The 17,709-nt window shown below is 32.7% G+C and overlaps 1 protein-coding gene across 2 annotated transcripts in view; it reads right to left on the minus strand.

The window, feature by feature from the left end:
- Nucleotides 1–17,709, minus strand: part of LOC145276810 (uncharacterized) — a 468,903-nt gene that overhangs the window by 181,983 nt on the left and 269,211 nt on the right. The window contains exon 3 of one of the 2 annotated variants that reach the window (XM_080128136.1): nucleotides 2,212–2,241. In XM_080128136.1, the coding sequence (XP_079984262.1) occupies nucleotides 2,212–2,233 (22 nt within the window). In that variant the 5' untranslated portion in view covers nucleotides 2,234–2,241. Of the gene's footprint in view, nucleotides 1–2,211; nucleotides 2,242–11,141; nucleotides 11,483–17,709 lie in introns of those variants that run through there. The other variant, XM_080128135.1, reaches the window with a different exon arrangement.

Below are 17,709 nucleotides of genomic sequence, written 5' to 3' on the forward strand. Positions count from 1 at the left end.
CAAGATTAGTACAGAGTCTGTGGAAACTATCATTCATGACCATTTGCATATGCATAAGGTGTCTGCCAGATGGATTCCCAGGTTGCTCACACCATTCGAGAAGCGAAAACGCGTCGAGTGCTCGAGGATGAATTTGGAGATTTGCCAAGAAGATGAGTCAAAGTTTTTCAAAAGACTGATTATACAGGATGAAAGCTGGGTCCATCACTATGATCCAGAGACCAAATCCCAGTCAATGCAGTGGAAGCACTTGGACTCACCACCTCCAAAGAAGGAAAGAGTGCAGCCCTCTGCTGGCAAGGTCATGCTCACAGTCTTCTGGGACCAGGATGGAGTAGTGATGACAGATTTCCTGGCAAAGGGTACCACAATTACAGGAGCCTAATATACTTCACTTTTGAGGAAATTAAGGGAAGCTATCAAAATCAAGAGGCGGACAAGATCAGCAAAGGTACCCTCCTCCTGCAGGACAATGCTCCAGTCCACAACTCGCATGTCGCCAGATCAGAAGCACGGGCGTGTGGTTATGAAATCCTTCCCCATTCCCCCTACTCTCCTGATCTTGCTCCCTCTGACTTTCACCTATTCCTAGCCATGAAGTTGTTTTTGAAAAGAAAGCATTTCCCAGATGATGCAGCCTTGATTTCTGAAGTCACGTCGTGGTTGGAGGACCAACCTGGGGTGTTCTACAAAAATGGTCTCCAGAGCTGCATCAAACGATGGGAGAAATGCATAACTCTGGGTGGTTCCTATGTAGAGAAAGACTAATAACTGTGCCAAGTTTCGTTGCTCTACTTGTATTGGAAGTGGGTCAGGGCATTATTTATTGCACGGCACTTGTATATATATTCAATAAATGTTTTGGGTTTCAAATATTTTTGTGTTCAGAAAAAAATCTTGTTTGTTACTTATTTGCTGTGGTATTTGACCAAGAAGAAATTGGAGTTATCCCCCCCCCCCACCATTGCCGCCGTCCGTATACTGCAGAATTGCCGAAAATTAAATAAATTAATAAAAACAAAACATTTTAAGTTAAATAAAAGATGTAATGTTTTCTCCCTTACCTATTAAAAGAAACAGGTGATTAGAACAAAACGTTTTCGATAAAATCGCTCGATCTGTTAGGGTTTCTAAATAATATGCTTTTGTTCTAAAAAATGTTGAGCGTTTCGTCTATATGTTAACAATGAACAAATCGCAAAACGGTGTAAACATGATTTTGTTCCTTATATTAAAAATGTCAACCACATTTTTTTTTGTCGAGATTACTATTTTAAAAAAGGAAAACAAATGTTTTTATATGTAATAAATTCTAACTATTTTTACATACAAAACATATAAATCATTTAATGAACAAAATTTGTTAATGCAAAACTAACTTTTCTCTGTATTTGAAAATAGAAATAATGACTAATTGGTGCTAGGGTCCTGACAGTCCACATTTTCGTATTGCGAAAGTCTAGCTCTGCTAGAAAACTGCGGCCACTGGAAAAAAAAACAAACTATTTTCTTTACGTCACAAGTCTCACGCTCATACATGAATTCCAACGCTAATATAACATACTGACCCAACGGGTCACGAGTAGTCTAGCATATATATATATATATATATATATGTATATATAAGCTTTTATTAATTTTTTTTTTTTTTTCTTAGTGATCCTTTTTGATTGAATTCAATTATTCAATTATTTATACAAAAGTGCATTTTTACCTAAATACGAGTTGGGAATAATTTTTCCTTTGACCAATTTGGTATTCCCTAAATGGGGGAGCGGCATATATATAATATTTTTAAAATATTATTATCCACTGACATGTGTTTTATCGTCTACGACTCATCAGATTGGCTTAATCTAGCACTGACACTAGATTCAGTCACTCTGATGAGTCGTAGATAATGAAACACGTATAAGTGGATAATTATATTTTATATATATGTATGCAGGTCATGTATTATATGATTTAGTTAATATTCATTTTATGTGCGTCTGTGTAAAGAGGGTAAAGTGTCGAATTTTGTCAATAAAACATATTGTAAATAAGATGGTAAAAAACCGACCATCAAAACAACTAAAAAAATAGATTGTTTTACTGTTATTGTTTTATTAAAAATTTTTTTTTTATTTTATTAAAATCTTCCTTTTTGTAAATTAAAAAAAAAAAACAATTCCTTTTAATTGGTTAATAAATCATACAAAAATATCTTACCAATTCTATCTTCGAAAAGCATTTTCTTACCTGCAACAGAAAAAAAAACAAAACGAACCAATTATATCTTAGTGAAAAAATCAATAATGAAAAGTATCTTTTTTTTTTTTTTACACAGGAATCACCACTTATCAAAGCCCTGAGGCCACTTGAGGATAAGGGTTAATGGGTATATATTAGTCAATGTGATTATAGCGTAGTAAACATAAGTAGCGGGAATTTTGTAAATTGGATTACTTGGGGGGACGGTTCATCTAGAACTTGTTTATGTTGGACTTGAAGACAATCAGATTGTAGTCAGCTGGAAAGCAAGCGATTGTAAGAGAGTTCCACAGGCGTGCAGTTCTAAGAAAGAAGCTTTGTTCATGGAATCTACATTTAATGGTTTGGTCTAGACGAGTGTTTTTTGTAAAAGTTTGGTGAGGGGGGACCATAGATTGCATCTCAGACGAGCACCTGCCATGGAAAAAATGATAAAGCAGAGACAGGCTCGCAACATCACTTCTATTGGAAAGAGGTTGCAGGGAAGAGAAAAGGGCATCCCCCCCCTCCACTAAGCTACGAAGTCTATTTTGAACTCTGTCAAGGCAGGATAAGCTGCTTATAGCAGTTCCTGCCCAGATTAATGAATGTATTTGAAAGTTGATCCCATTTCACGTTTCTCTTCAAGTTAATTCAACTTTACAAAATAGATCATCATTTTTATATCCTGCTTATATAAGGATATAATATTTATAAAATGTACACTTGCCCAAAATATATGAATTTTTATGAGAAATTGGTATTTTTATTTCATAAACACTTTCGAATTTTTTCTTATTTTAAAATATTCAAGTGAATGTTTTATTTACCATAAATATTAACGGACTTTTGGTTTTGCCCAGAACTGAGATAAAATGAATTTAAGGAAAGCAGAAAAAGGATATTTTTGGTTTACTTTCCCTAATTTTGTCCTTTAGTCCTCACATTCCATGATCGATGTTTCTGACAAAGAAGGAAGAATTGCTGCATTCTAGGTCAATGTGTATTCTATTTAACACTTGGCGAAATTTTGATCTTGGAGTAGAATTACGTTTTTTAGCTCCTTACATCAAGTGGCTTCATGACTTATCTGGAGCGATTTTCATTAAAAAAACATTAAAAGTCATAATAAATTGTAAAACTGCCTCAAGATTTTCAAAATTTTCAGGAAATAATTACCCCCCTTCCTACGATTTGAACTCTGCATGTATTGTATATATATATATATATATATATATATATATATATATATATATATATATATATATATATATATATATATAATCTTTTAGCAAAACTTCATTTACATTAATTGTCTTCGAAACCGTTCGTTCACTATTAATTAATTTTCTGCTCTATCGTTTTTCAAAATTGTTGGATATGTTAATTACTGCGACATGACAATTAAGTAAATACATTTTACTTGAAATTCAATATTTCGATTTTTTGATTTCGCTATAATAACATAGAAGTACCAACGTCTTTCTTAAAATATCCTTAATGGTTTAAATTTAATTTTATTTATAAATAATGTATTGATGAGAAGTGAGAATGGATAAACACCCTACAAAAATGAAAAAAAACAAAAAAAAACAAAAAAAAACAAAACAAAAACTAAACAAAACAAAACAAACAAAAAAGAAAGTAACAACTTTTTATCCCAGCCTGGTCGCCAGGAAGTCCTGACGAGTCCGGATGAGTATCCGATACAAGGTTTAATCCTCGTATCAAACATATATGTGTATTATTTCATATTGAATATAATTGGCATATATGCGTAAAATTTTAAGAACGTCTTCAAAATTATACGTGATAACACTTAAAGGGAAATAACTCAGTTGAAGGGAAATAACTCTTGTGGTTTGGAAATGAAGTGGTGTAGTAGCTATAAGCACAGATTGTAGACCGAGTTCTGTTGGGGAAAACGTTTGGTCATGATATGGATCATTATATCCTTCCTCCAGCTACGCAGTAGGGTAGACTAAACTCTAAAGCCGTGGTTGTATAACCAACCTTGAAGGAAAACTCCAAACTAATCTGACAGTCTTTCTCTATTTATCCCAACATTGTTTCCAGATGTCCTTGGTATTTCCTTGCCACTGGACTCCATACTGATTCAAGAGAGATACAGTTGGATATTATTGCTTCATTATGGACTCCCCTCAAAAGCACTTTTGCAGTAGGTATCCATTGTTTCTCAAGGCTGAAAGGATGTTGGGCTATATACTCTTATAAGTAAATCAAAATCAATCTTTACTTTTTCATTCTTTATTCACAGACTTATTGAAAGCTAAGTGGTCGACTATAGTCGAAGACGACCCGAAGGTTCCCTTCTTCATTAGCTGCTCTACCGAGGACGCCACTCCATTCTTAGGATTACTCCATCTGCCCTTGATCACCTTTTATAATGCTGATTGTTTAGGGGTCAGCAAGCACCATTGAACTGAGGATTGATCCCCAGTCTCCCGGACTATTAGCAAACATACTTATCATTACGCAAAATGAGCCAATTATTTAGAGCTGTTTGTAATTTGTGCATTCATTCTTTTTGCGGACTGTTATCCTCATCTTCATAGTTGTTGTTTTCACCATATTTTGGCCAACTCACCCTCTGGCCTTCTTCAGGTGATTAATCGCAACGGAATAGGAAAGCTGAGTCTTGTAACTGCATCCTCAGTAATTACTGCCTTCCATAGTTGTTGTCTCATCACATTTTTTGGCCAACTAATCCTCTGGCCTGCTTTTGGGTAGGATTGAAACCGCTATCTTCAATGATCACCTGCAAAGACTCACCTTAAAGACTCAACACCTCCATCCACTGTGCCATGGGCCCTGAAGGGCGATTAAGGTTGGATTCTATGATCTTATAAATACAATTTTTGTGTTTTTTATTTTGTCTTCCATTGTCAGGTTCGTACCAAATAGTATTATTATGTTTTTTTTTTAAATCTTTGAGGAATAGTTGGCTGAAAAGTGGTGAAACGACAACAAACCATGAACATGAGGAAAACAGTCAGCAAAAAAAATGAATGCTTAAATTATGAAGACTCATCACAAAGAAAAAAAATGTTTGTAATTGTTACAATGTTTTTGTTGGATATATTTTCTTAGTTTTATGAAGAGAATTTCTTTCAGTACTAGTGAGTCACCACTTACCAAGACCGAAAATCACTCGAGGATAAGAATTAATGAGACTGTTTGATCATTAACTATACAATGAGATCATTGAAAACGCTACACAGAGCGAACAAAATTTGATTACTTAAGAGTACAGTCTGACAAGTATTAGATGACATTGGACTTGAAGACGACCATATTGTAGTCTGTAGGAAAGATCTCTTGCAGCAATGGGTTCCACAGATGAAAGGTTCTTGTAAATAAACTATGTTCATGAAAACTGCTTGGTGTTAGGTACACAAAGAAAGAAAAAAGAAACGTATTTTGCAGATATAATAAGAAGACAAGTTTTTGTGAATGTTTTACAGGGAGGAACCAGAGATTAGATCTCAGTGGAGCACCTAGCATGGAACTAGTAGTAGAGTAAAGAAAATCTAGGAATCGTTTTGATACAGCACTTCAACTTTTCTGTCTCGAGTTAGTGAAAAGAAATCCTTTTCGATTGAGGCAAATTTAATTTTTGTTGCAATCTGAAGTGAACGTTTGCTTGATTTTCCCCATATTAAAAAAAACAACCTCTGTTCTCGTGGGGGAGTAAGTAAGCAGGGACTAGCGACGTCATTTCTGTAAGAAAAGCAGCTGCAGGAAAGAGGAGAGATTAACCCACACCTACTAGATTGCAAAGTAGATTTTCTAATCTATCAAGGTAAAACATCTCCCCAGGTATGGCAGCAATACTTCATCTTATGACATATCCAACTCGAATATTTAACATCAAAAAAATAAAAATTTTAATAATTCAGGGGATAGTGACTGCAACATATTTTAATATATTTAAAGTAAGAAATCTTTAAAAATTGTGAAAAACATTTTAGCATTTAGTTCATAACTTGAAATTTATTTTTATGTGATATTATATTATCCGCACTCCCAGGTATCGTCGTATCATCTAAGCAAGATTATTATTATTAGGGCTATGAAAACAGAATATTCTTATCATTGTTTTGACTCTCGAGTATATATCTGGCACATTTAGATTCAGTTAATACACCGAGAACCATATCACTCTATATGGTATTTATTTGCTCCCCCACTGAGCAAATTAGGCACAAGGCCGTTTTTAATGTGAGGTAAAAACCAGCTCCCCTAAAAGGGGTCACTCTGGTTACCAAAAATAATAATTGTCCCAGTATAGAGGGTTTCCCCTCCATTGACTGGTACTGCCGGAACAGATGGTATTTATTTGCTCCCCCACTGAGCAAATTAGGCACAAGGCCGTTTTTAATGTGAGGTAAACCTGGTTACCAAAAATAATAATTGTCCCAGTATAGAGGGTTTCCCCTCCATTGACTGGTACAAATTATCTTAAGTGCAGTATCTGCCGGAACAGATACTACACTTTGATCCCAGCCCGAAGGCCAAAACTATATAAAAGCATATAAGATATCAACGAATACAGATCGATTGATTGCCTGCTCTAGTTGGAGACCCATCACAGTGCACTGGGAAAAAACTTGACATACCTCCCTGCAGTCTACATTGCACTGTAGAGAACCTACTGTTGATTTTATTATTTTCATATATAATGGCTGGAATTAAAGTTTGATATGCAAAAGTCAAGTATCATGCTTCATTCATGCTCTAAATAGAAACATTTATTTCAAACGCGCTCCTGTCATATGAAAGAAGCTATTGTTAATTTTATATGCCTGGCCTTTCTGCTTGTGCAGTAATAATAGCTTGAATGTAAGTTTAAAATGAAAAAAAAAAAAAAATCAAGTATCATCGTGCAATTGTGCTTTAAACACAAACATTCATTTCAAACGCACCACTGTCATATAAAAAAAAAACCTAGAGTTTATATGCTAGGCCTTTATACTTGTGGTAATAAAACTTCTCAAATCAACTTGTGATGTTAGGCTGTATAAGGTGTCAACTTTGGTCCAAATCACCTGTTCCTTCTTTCATTAGATTTTTTTCAATTATCGATTCTTACTGAAGACATTTTCGATACAAAACCTATCTAAGAACATTGCCAGATATATAAAGTTGTCAGTAAAACACTTAGCCACAGTCACCCCCACCCACTATTGTTTATAATGGACTCTTTCAATCTTCTGTTAGTTTTATTACCTTTGCTTTTTCAACGCAAAACACCCATACTACTTGACTGTAATCTGCAAACTTTAATTCAAGCCAGAGAATACGTTTGGATCTTTTGTAGACGAACCCCACCATCAATAGTCATTTTCAGTCCTCTAGTATTCTTCTTCATCGTTAGACGGACAATCTATCCACCTCATTAATAATTATCCTCGAGTGGTTTTTGGCCTTGTTAAATGGAGACACATTCGTATTTTATTCTCACTAATTTAGATGATTTGAATAGGATTTTACGAGAATGAATTTTAACTTAATGCAGCACGTCGCCTGGCATTGCCTGGTGAAATATGCTTAAATATGATATTTTAATTCATGCAGACTTTGTTTTTATTGTTACAGAGCCAATTCTCTATTAATTATTATATTGTACCTAAAATATAGTAGCGATTTCAAACGTTTTAAAAAGAGTATGGTTTGTGTACCATCAGCTAGAATCGAAACCAAAACAATTTAACTATCAGATAAGCACTGTATTTAAACATTTATGTATTAGTTACAGCATTGTGTCCGACGATTCTTTACATAAAAATCGTGCAGACATCTTAGCTTTAAAAAAAAAATTTTTTTTACATAGAAATCACCACTTATCAAGGCCGTGAGGCCACTCGAAAATAAGGGTTAATTGGTATACATTAGTCATTGTGATTATAGCGTAGTAAACATAAGTAGTGGGGATTTTGTAAATTGGATTACTTAGGGGGACGGTCCATCAAGAACTTGTTTACATTGGACTTGAAGACAATCAAATTGAAGTCAGCTGGAAAGCAGGCCAATGGAAGAGAGTTCCACAGGCGTGCAGTTCTAAGAAAGAAGCTTTGTTCATGGAATTTACATTTAGGTTTAGGCACAAATAAAGAGTGTGGGAAATCGTTGATAGTGGTTTTGGTTAGACGAGTGTTTTTCATGAAAGTTTGGCGAGAGGGGACCATAGATTGAAGCTCAGATGAGCACTTGCCATGAAAATAACGATAAAACAGAGACAGGCTCATAACGTCTCTTCTGTGGGAGAGAGGTTGCAGGGAAGAGAAAAGGCATCCCCTACTAAGTCACGAAGTCTATTTTGAACTCTGTTAATGCAGGATAAGCTGCTTCTAGCAGTTCCTGCCCTGATGTGGCAACAGTACTCCATCGTTGGCCGTACCTGGCTTTTATATAGGTAGAGAATTGCATCAGGAGTGAGATATCTACTAAGATTTAAATGTGATGTGATTATATAAATAATTAAATAAATATATATATATATATATATATATATATATAAAAGATTCAAGCAAGCAAGCAAAGACAGCCGGACGATCCGCAGAGTTTTATAATTAATAAGACTAGCGGGCCATGTAGAAATTCCACAGCGGCATATTTCATATGTAATACATTACTGTTGAGCATTCTTTGGACGTTCAGCGTGAATAGAGACACTGCGATATTATTGTAGTCCTTTTGTTACAACTGTAAAAGTATTTAAGTAATTTTCGTTAATATAGTGCATATATATTTGGTTATTACGGTTTATCTCAAATATCCGTATAGGAGTCTGTGGCATATTTCCATTGTATGGACGTCCGGTGCAAACGGAAATCCTACAATATCATTATGCTATCTTTATACAAATCAGATATTAACCTTGGATCCTAGCCAGAAGATCAGAGGAGAGGATATCTTAGTTTCACGTACGGCCTAAAAGCGACTTAGTTTTTTTCTTTTTTTATTTAAAATTTTTAAAGATTTAATTTTACATTGCGTCTTTGGTGATTGGAAGATCCTATTTATTAAAAAGGAGGATATATATATATATATATATATATATATATATATATATATATATATATATATATATATATAATGTAGGTTACTTGGATATGGGTCAAACATTTTAATTAAATTTGAGCCCAAAACAATAAATGTTAAGGGGTCAAAATTGGGGTCAAAGCTTAAAAAAAAAAATACGTCTACGGTCTCTACCAACTTTTCTCTATGGTAGTTAAGGAAGTCTATTATATAGAAAGGCATTACCGTACATATTCATACTTTTTAATATGTGCACATAAAGTTATGAACAGTACATAGGGCCTGAACAAAGCCGGGCGGAACTGCTAGTATATAACAGCAAAAAAGGTATAGCGAACGCAGTAGAATTAAGTTCTTTACCAACTCATATTTTTCATTTCAGAATTTTATTTTGACGTTCGTGTGTCAATAAGATACAATATAGTGGCGTCAATTATTGCTTAACTTTGCTAAACTTGAACGATTAAGTGTCGTCTCATCATGTTTTTATATTTTATGGAGGAGGTTTTCCATTTAGACAGTCTTAAGTGATAAACAAAAGAATGAAATATATTTTTCTATCTTTTTAGCATGTAGTTAACCGAATTCATGCCATTACCTCATTACATCATTTTGGTTTTTGTTTGCCGTTAAAGCACACGAACATTAAAATAAATATCCGAAATAATAACTCTTACAGTTTCTACACATTAAAAGTATACAGGTCGGTAGAGAAATTAATTCTACTGCGTTTGTTATACTTTATTTGTTACGGCTTTGCTCGGGCCCTACGTACTGTTCATAACTTGCCCTACATGTGAATACACTTTAAGTAAGATTTCAAATGTTTAGACCAAACTTTGTCTAAGTAATTTCGTAGAGATCACAGAGATGAATTTTTTAAAAACTTTGACCCCAATTTTGACCCCTTAAAATTTATTATTTTGGTCTAAAATCAAAATAAAAAGTTTTACTCATGTCCAAGTTACCTACACCTAAAATTTCAAATGTTTAGACCCAAAATTGGCGGAGGAATTTGGTAGAGTCTGCAAAGGTCAACTTTTTCAACTTTCACCTTTTGGCAGCCAAATTTTCGCCCCCAAACCTTTTAAAATGCTTGCCACATGCCTGAATACACGTGATGTATAAATTTCAAATATTTAGACAAAATTGGCTGAGTAATTTACTAGATTCCGCAAAGGTAAAATCTTTTGAAGTTTGACCCCTTGGCAGCTTAAATTTTCAACACAAACCGATTAAATAGCTTCCCTATCTCTGAATACCCTTTATGTAAAATTTCAAATGTTTAGACCAGAAATAGGCTGAGTAATTTGATAGAAACCACAGAGGTTACATTTTTTATAACTTTGATCCCAATTTTGACCTCTTAGCATTTATTTTTTGGGCTCAAATCAAATTGAAAAGGTTGATCCATGTCCAAGTAACCTACATTTAAAACTTCAAGTGTTTAGACCCAAAATTGGCGGAGGAGTTTAATAGAGTTTTCAAAGGTCAAATCGTTCAACTTTGGCCCCGTAACAGCCAAATTTCTGGCAAAAAAAAAAAACAAAAAAAAAAAACAAATAAAAAAGATTTTCCCAAATCTCAATACTCTTTATGTCAAATCTGGAATCTCTAGACCGAAAATTGACAGTTATTTTGGTAGGGAAATGCATGCATGCGCACGCACACACACACACACACACACACACACACACACACACACACACACACACACACACACACACACACTTTCACTTTTATATATATATATAGATTTTTCTTTATTCTTTTCTTTTTTGAGAGTTCTCAACTCATAACTATTCTAGACAGCAAAATTAAAATAAGAAATAGAAAATTCTGACCTGATATTGTTTCTTGTCGCTTCATAAAGTTTTTTTAGTTTGATCTCTATTTGTCTGCTTTTTTTTTGTTGTTTTTTTTAAAAAGTTTTGCTCCAGTTTGGTACATAAATGTGTACGTTTTTTTTTAAACGTATCCCACAATGAATAAATGTCACACGTTTCTTTGTCCTTTAATAATATCTACAAATATTTTGCTTCAACACAAGAAAATAAAGTAAAAAGATTAAAAATAGATTTGTCCAGTTATAAAAATATTATAGTGTTGTTTCCGAAAGGAGTATTTGAAAAGACGAAGAAAAACAAAACGAAATACAAAAATGAATGCGACTTTCTAAAACGACAGGAAATAACTTTTTCATTCCAATAGAAAATAATAATTAAAAAAAAAATAAAAAAAAAAAATGGCGGAGAAACGTAAGAAATGTTTGAATGAAAGCGATTTGTTGTTTGTGGAGTAGAAATGACGTATAATGAGGAGAGGAAACATCAATATTGAAAGTATTTTACGCACGGAAAAAGAAAAAGAAAAAACTTATTGTGACTTTCCTCACTTGAAAAAATGTTGGGATGGTCTTTTTTTTTTATGATGATTCGGCAAACGAAAACATTAATTTTGTATGTACTCACCAACACCACCATCGAACTGATTGAATGGTGTAATAATAAATTATTCCGCGCACACGCGCATATATATATATATATATATATATATATATATATATATATATATATATATATATATATATATATATATATATATATATATATAATTTAAAGGAGATTAGAATAATAGTCTAAAGAGCTAAGTGTATTTTAATGTAATAGTGAAATTACTAGTTTAATTAAAATACAGGAAATGCTCGTTGTAATTTAGATATATAATAAGCTCGATAGTTAAATGTCCTAGAGCTAATTCAATATTAAGTAATGTGATCTATAATTTAAAAGTTTAAAAAAATTTTTAAATTTAAAAATCAAAATTTAATTAAATTAAAAATCAGTTTCATAAGAAGGAACAACAACAAAGTCAATTATCTGTACGATCGTTTCGGAAATCCGTGCTTTTTATTTGTGGTATACATGAAGTCACGTAGAACAATTATACATAGTTTTTTTGGTAAGCACGGTCTCCTCATCAGCAAATTTAGGAGGATTTCTATTGAATTGAAAAGACAATTTAATTAAATTTTGATTTTTAAATTTAAAAATTTTTTAAAACTTTTAAATTATAGATCACATTACTTAATATATATATATATATATATATATATATATATATATATATATATATATATATATATATATATATATATATATATATATATGCGTGTGCGCGGAATAATTTATTATTACACCATTACATATATGTATATATATATATATATATATATATATATATATATATATATATATATATATATATATATATATACTCTTCGGAGTAGTTTTTATTTAACAATCCGTGGTTATGTAAACGTGAGATTGTAGGTTTACAAAATATTACTGGCAGTAATATTCTATAAGTTATCCCCCCCCCGCTAAAAATAATATAAGCTTCACCAGACTTTGAAATTATTATCGGCTGGACCCAAAACAAATTTAAACAAGCACTTGCCCGATTCGGATATATACACAGCTATGAGGATTACCCAGGATATAACTTGGAAACTATTACCAAACGGATGTAAAGAACATATAATATGGATTTTACCAAACAAGTTGGATCAACAAAAACATTCATATCCTTTTTCTACAAATACCCCTGCTACAGAACTTCTGATAAATTTATTTTCACTTTGACTTTCCATGTCTCACTGACTTTAGCAAATAGGGTGCATACCTTTATAACTATTTGCTAATATTTTCACTCCTCTGATGAGATGGTAGACATCGAAACCCTATAGGTTAAGGAGATAAACTTTCTAAAGCATTCTTTGTCTTGCTTAGAATAATAAAAATTCTTTGATATGAAACTCAACCACTTCATTTCATTTCAATAAGAGTTTTTTGAAATTCATTGAATTACAGTAATATATATATATATATATATATATATATATATATATATATATATACATATATATATATATATGTTTATATACATACATATATATGTATATATACATATATGTATATATATATGTTTATATACATACATATATATGTATATATATACATATATGTATATATATATATGTATATATATACATATACGTATATATATATATAATTTATATACATACATATATATGTATATATATATACATATATGCATATATATATGTTTATATACATACATATATGTATATATACATATATGTATATTTGGGAGAGGTGTTAGTCTAGCGGCACTGATGAGTTGTGAAACAACGAAACAGGTCCGTATGTCGATGACTAAATATATTTTATAAAGCTCCCCTCTTTGGTAGAGCACTCTCGAAAATTATCTTACTCGCTACTTAATTTAGCTGAAATAATGCGAAGCTCGCGATTTGTTTACAAACAAACGTTTGAGCCCTCTACGAGTAGCGGACCGATGTTTATTTAAATAATCGTTCGGACAGGTTAATTTCGGCCACCGATACCGTAGTCAAGGGGTAGGACTGCCGACTGTCATCACGACGGTTCTAGGTTCGATCCTCGGCTTGGGAGAGGTGTTAGTCTAGCGGCACTGATGAGTTGTGAAACAACGAAACAGGTCTGTATGTCGATGACTAAAATATATTTTATATATGTTTATATACATATGTATATATATATATATATGTTTATATACATATGTATATATATATATATATATATGTTTATATATATATATATATATATATATATATATATATATATATATATACAGGGTGATCCCCCCAAAAAAAACAAAAAACAAAAGCTAAATGGAGGCTATCTAGAACATATGTTGTAGAACGGAGAAAAAAAGGCCAAAGACCCTAGTGTTTTGATGTGATGTTTTTAATATAATAAACTAGTTATGACCAAAGTTTCATTTCATTCGGACCAAACGCTAAAAAACGGGACCTAATTAGAGTTTGGGCCCGTTTTTTTTTTGTATCACCCTGTTTTTATATATATATATATATATATATATATATATATATATATATATATATATATATATAAAAAGAACTTTGTGTGTGTGTATGTGTCGGTGTGAATTCGTTCCTTATGGACTTGTAAACGGCTGGACCAATTTCTATGAAATTTTACACAAAGCACCTAGCAGTGTTCTTAGACAAGTTTTGTACTGGAATGTCTTTGATAAGTATTGATAATGAAAATAATCCAATGAAAGAAGGAGTGAACGATTTTGACCAAAGTTAATACCTTACACAGCTTGACATCACAAGTGCATTTAAGAAGTTTTATTGCCACACAAGCCGAACGGCCCAACATATAAAATCAATACTAGATTCTTTGATATGACAGTGGCACGTTGGAAATAAATATTTCTGTTTAAAGCACAATTGTACTATGATATTTGACTTTTTCATTTTAAACTTAAATTCAAGTCATCACCGCACAAGCAGTAAGGCTACAACAGTAAAATCAACAGTAGATTCTTTGATATAACAGGGTGCATTCGAAATGAATGTTATAGAACAATTGAAACATGATATTTGACTTTTGCATTTCAAACTTTAGTTCAAGCCATTGTATATAAAAATAATTTTAGAAAATCAACAATAGATTCTCTAAAGTGCAATGTAGACTACGATGTATTGCGGTTTTAGTCACTGTGAGGAGGCATGTGAAGATTCCTCCTGTTGCACCGTGATGGGTTCCCAACTAGAGCAGGCGATCAATCGATTTGATTGAAAAATGATTGATTTAACCTATTTCGATGACAATAAAAATATGGGCGTATGAAACATTCATTGATCATCAATCAATCACAAGCAACATCGGGTCTCCCTGCCAGTAAACTTATATATATATATATATATATATATATATATATATATATATATATATATATATATAGAGAGAGAGAGAGAGAGAGAGAGAGAGGGATTTGTATGTAATATACTGAGTTCGTGTAATTCAGTAAATTTTCATATACCAATGAGTTGACTTAAGGAGTAAGCTACAAAATTATCATATTTCCTAATTGAGCATTAATATACTGTGAAAGCAACATCAAGACTTCAAAAAAGGTGTTGATGGCAGCAAAAAATGTATTTCATTTTACGTTACAATTGTTTCCATGTCTAATCGACATAGACGCCTTCTAGTTAATCAATAGACCGAAAACATCAAACGGTCTGAATTATCCCCCTTTAACTCTTATAGGAAATAAAATCGACCCCGTTTTCCAACAGAATTAACTAATAGCAATTAACAACATAATTGAATTATCTCCCTTCACAATTGCCTTTAGTAACGATATGAAAACGTATTCAAGTAGAATGACAATGAACATTAAATAATAATAAATATTAGAATACCTTACTGGAAATGTACAAGGATTTATATATATAATACAACCTTTTTATTTATTCTCATATTCAATTAAACTTTAAACCTAAAATGGTCTTAAATCTAAGTACTAAAATAACGATAATATGTAAACATTACTTGCCAATAATACGAAACTAAAATTAACCGTAACGTTATTGCAAGGTTGTTATGGCCATACTATAAATATAGAAATAAAAATTAAAAAATTCTTTTTATAAAAAAAACAGCAGTTAAAGCCAGAAACATGCGTGTCCATAGATATACTTTTATGCACGTAAAATAATATTTAATAATATAAATAAAATATATGCTAATACATATAGATTTATTTATTATTCAATGAGGGTATACATCAATTAGGAGTGTAGGGTAAGTGAGAACTCTTTATACTATGGTATTTCAAACCTAATGCTTTTCATCAGACGAAAAGAGAAGATGCTAGGTAACATAATAGGAATGCAATGTCTAGCGATAGTTACACTTGGAGTGAAATAAAATATTGAGGCTGTTTTGGGGAACTAACTTGATCTCTGTGATATAGGAGGATTATAACTTTTATGATATAATGAACGTGGGTGTATATATTAAGCCCACCACGACAGATATACACCTCCCTTCATTATATAATAAAAGCCATACTCCTGTAGTAGCCGACACATGCTACAATCACAGGCAGGAGCTAATTCTCACGACTCGAGATTTAAAATCCATTTTCTCTCTGGCTTGTCCAATCACAAGCCAGCTCTCCATCACGTGACAGAGTATATAAAAGGTGAAATCTGAAACCCTCTTCCTCTTTCTTGCTGCTCTGCCAAACAGCACACATCACATCACCGGGGGGGGGGGCTTCGCACACATCGCCGGGGGGGGGGCTTTGGCCCTCGGCCGAACGTGAGTACTACAAGCTTACAATGGCTCTCTTTTAACTACCATTTGTTTCTACATGCGGTACCCAAACAAACATTCTTTATGATGCTAAAGAACATACACCGACACACACCCACGACAACACATTAACACACTGAAGACTTTGTCCTTTCTTTCTCTTTTAACCAGTTTCCTTCATACCGATGGCTACAAGCTATAAACACGTGTGGACTGAGCTGTCCTCTCCTCAACAAGCCAGCAATATATTAATTCTATCTTTACACAAGAACACTTCAACATACTAACACGTTTCTCTCATCTACCGATGCTAGTAACAAAGATAACAAATAAAGTTGTTTATTAAATGTTAAAATAAGACTTCCTTCGTTGTCTTCATTATTAACCAAACTGCTCCTATATCGCAGAGATCATTATTTTTCATCAGAAGAAGAGAAAAAGCCAGGTTTGTATATCTGTAAAAAAGCTGGCATAAGGACCAGTGTTTAGAAATGAGGCGAAGACAGATTATATATACATAATAGAAGGAAAGTGAAGATAGAAAGAAGATAAGACAAATGGGTACATATATCAGAGAGTAGAGAGATACACAAGGAGATACATATAGAGAAATACAAAAATACATATCATGAGCAGTGAAAAAATATATAAATAAAAACCAAAAGTAATTCAACCTTTGGAGGATTATCCAAGTAAACCTTGTGAAAAGCATCCGTTGAGTTGAAAAATAATCCAGGGGATATCGCATCGATAATCCAGGGTATATTGTATCGATAATCCAGGGTATATTGTATCGATAATCCAGGGGATATTGTATCGATAATCCAGGGGATATTGTATCGATGGTAAAAAGTTCATGGTAAAAAATTCGGAATTGAGTTATCCTTAGTAGAATCTTCAGGATTAGCAATTTATCCATTAGAATTGGATATGCACGCTTGCTTATATATCAGTGTGTAAAAAAACAAAACAAAACAAAAACAAAAAAACAAGTCAAACATGTGAATGCACAGTCAACGAGGCATAAAAAAAGTGACCAAGTTCAGCATTGCCCCCCCCCCCACCATTTAGACCCAGGGGACGTCAAATCCTGGTGAAAATGAAAAACGGTGCAGTTTTAGGCCTTAACATATATAAATTTGAATTCTGCACCATGCAAAAAAATGATTAAGTCCATCATTTGCCTCCCCCCCATTTAACCCAAAAGTTC

The sequence above is a fragment of the Euprymna scolopes genome, chromosome 5, assembly GCF_053919585.1.
Source record: "Euprymna scolopes isolate OS-2025 chromosome 5, ASM5391958v1, whole genome shotgun sequence".
Taxonomy (NCBI): domain Eukaryota; kingdom Metazoa; phylum Mollusca; class Cephalopoda; order Sepiida; family Sepiolidae; genus Euprymna; species Euprymna scolopes.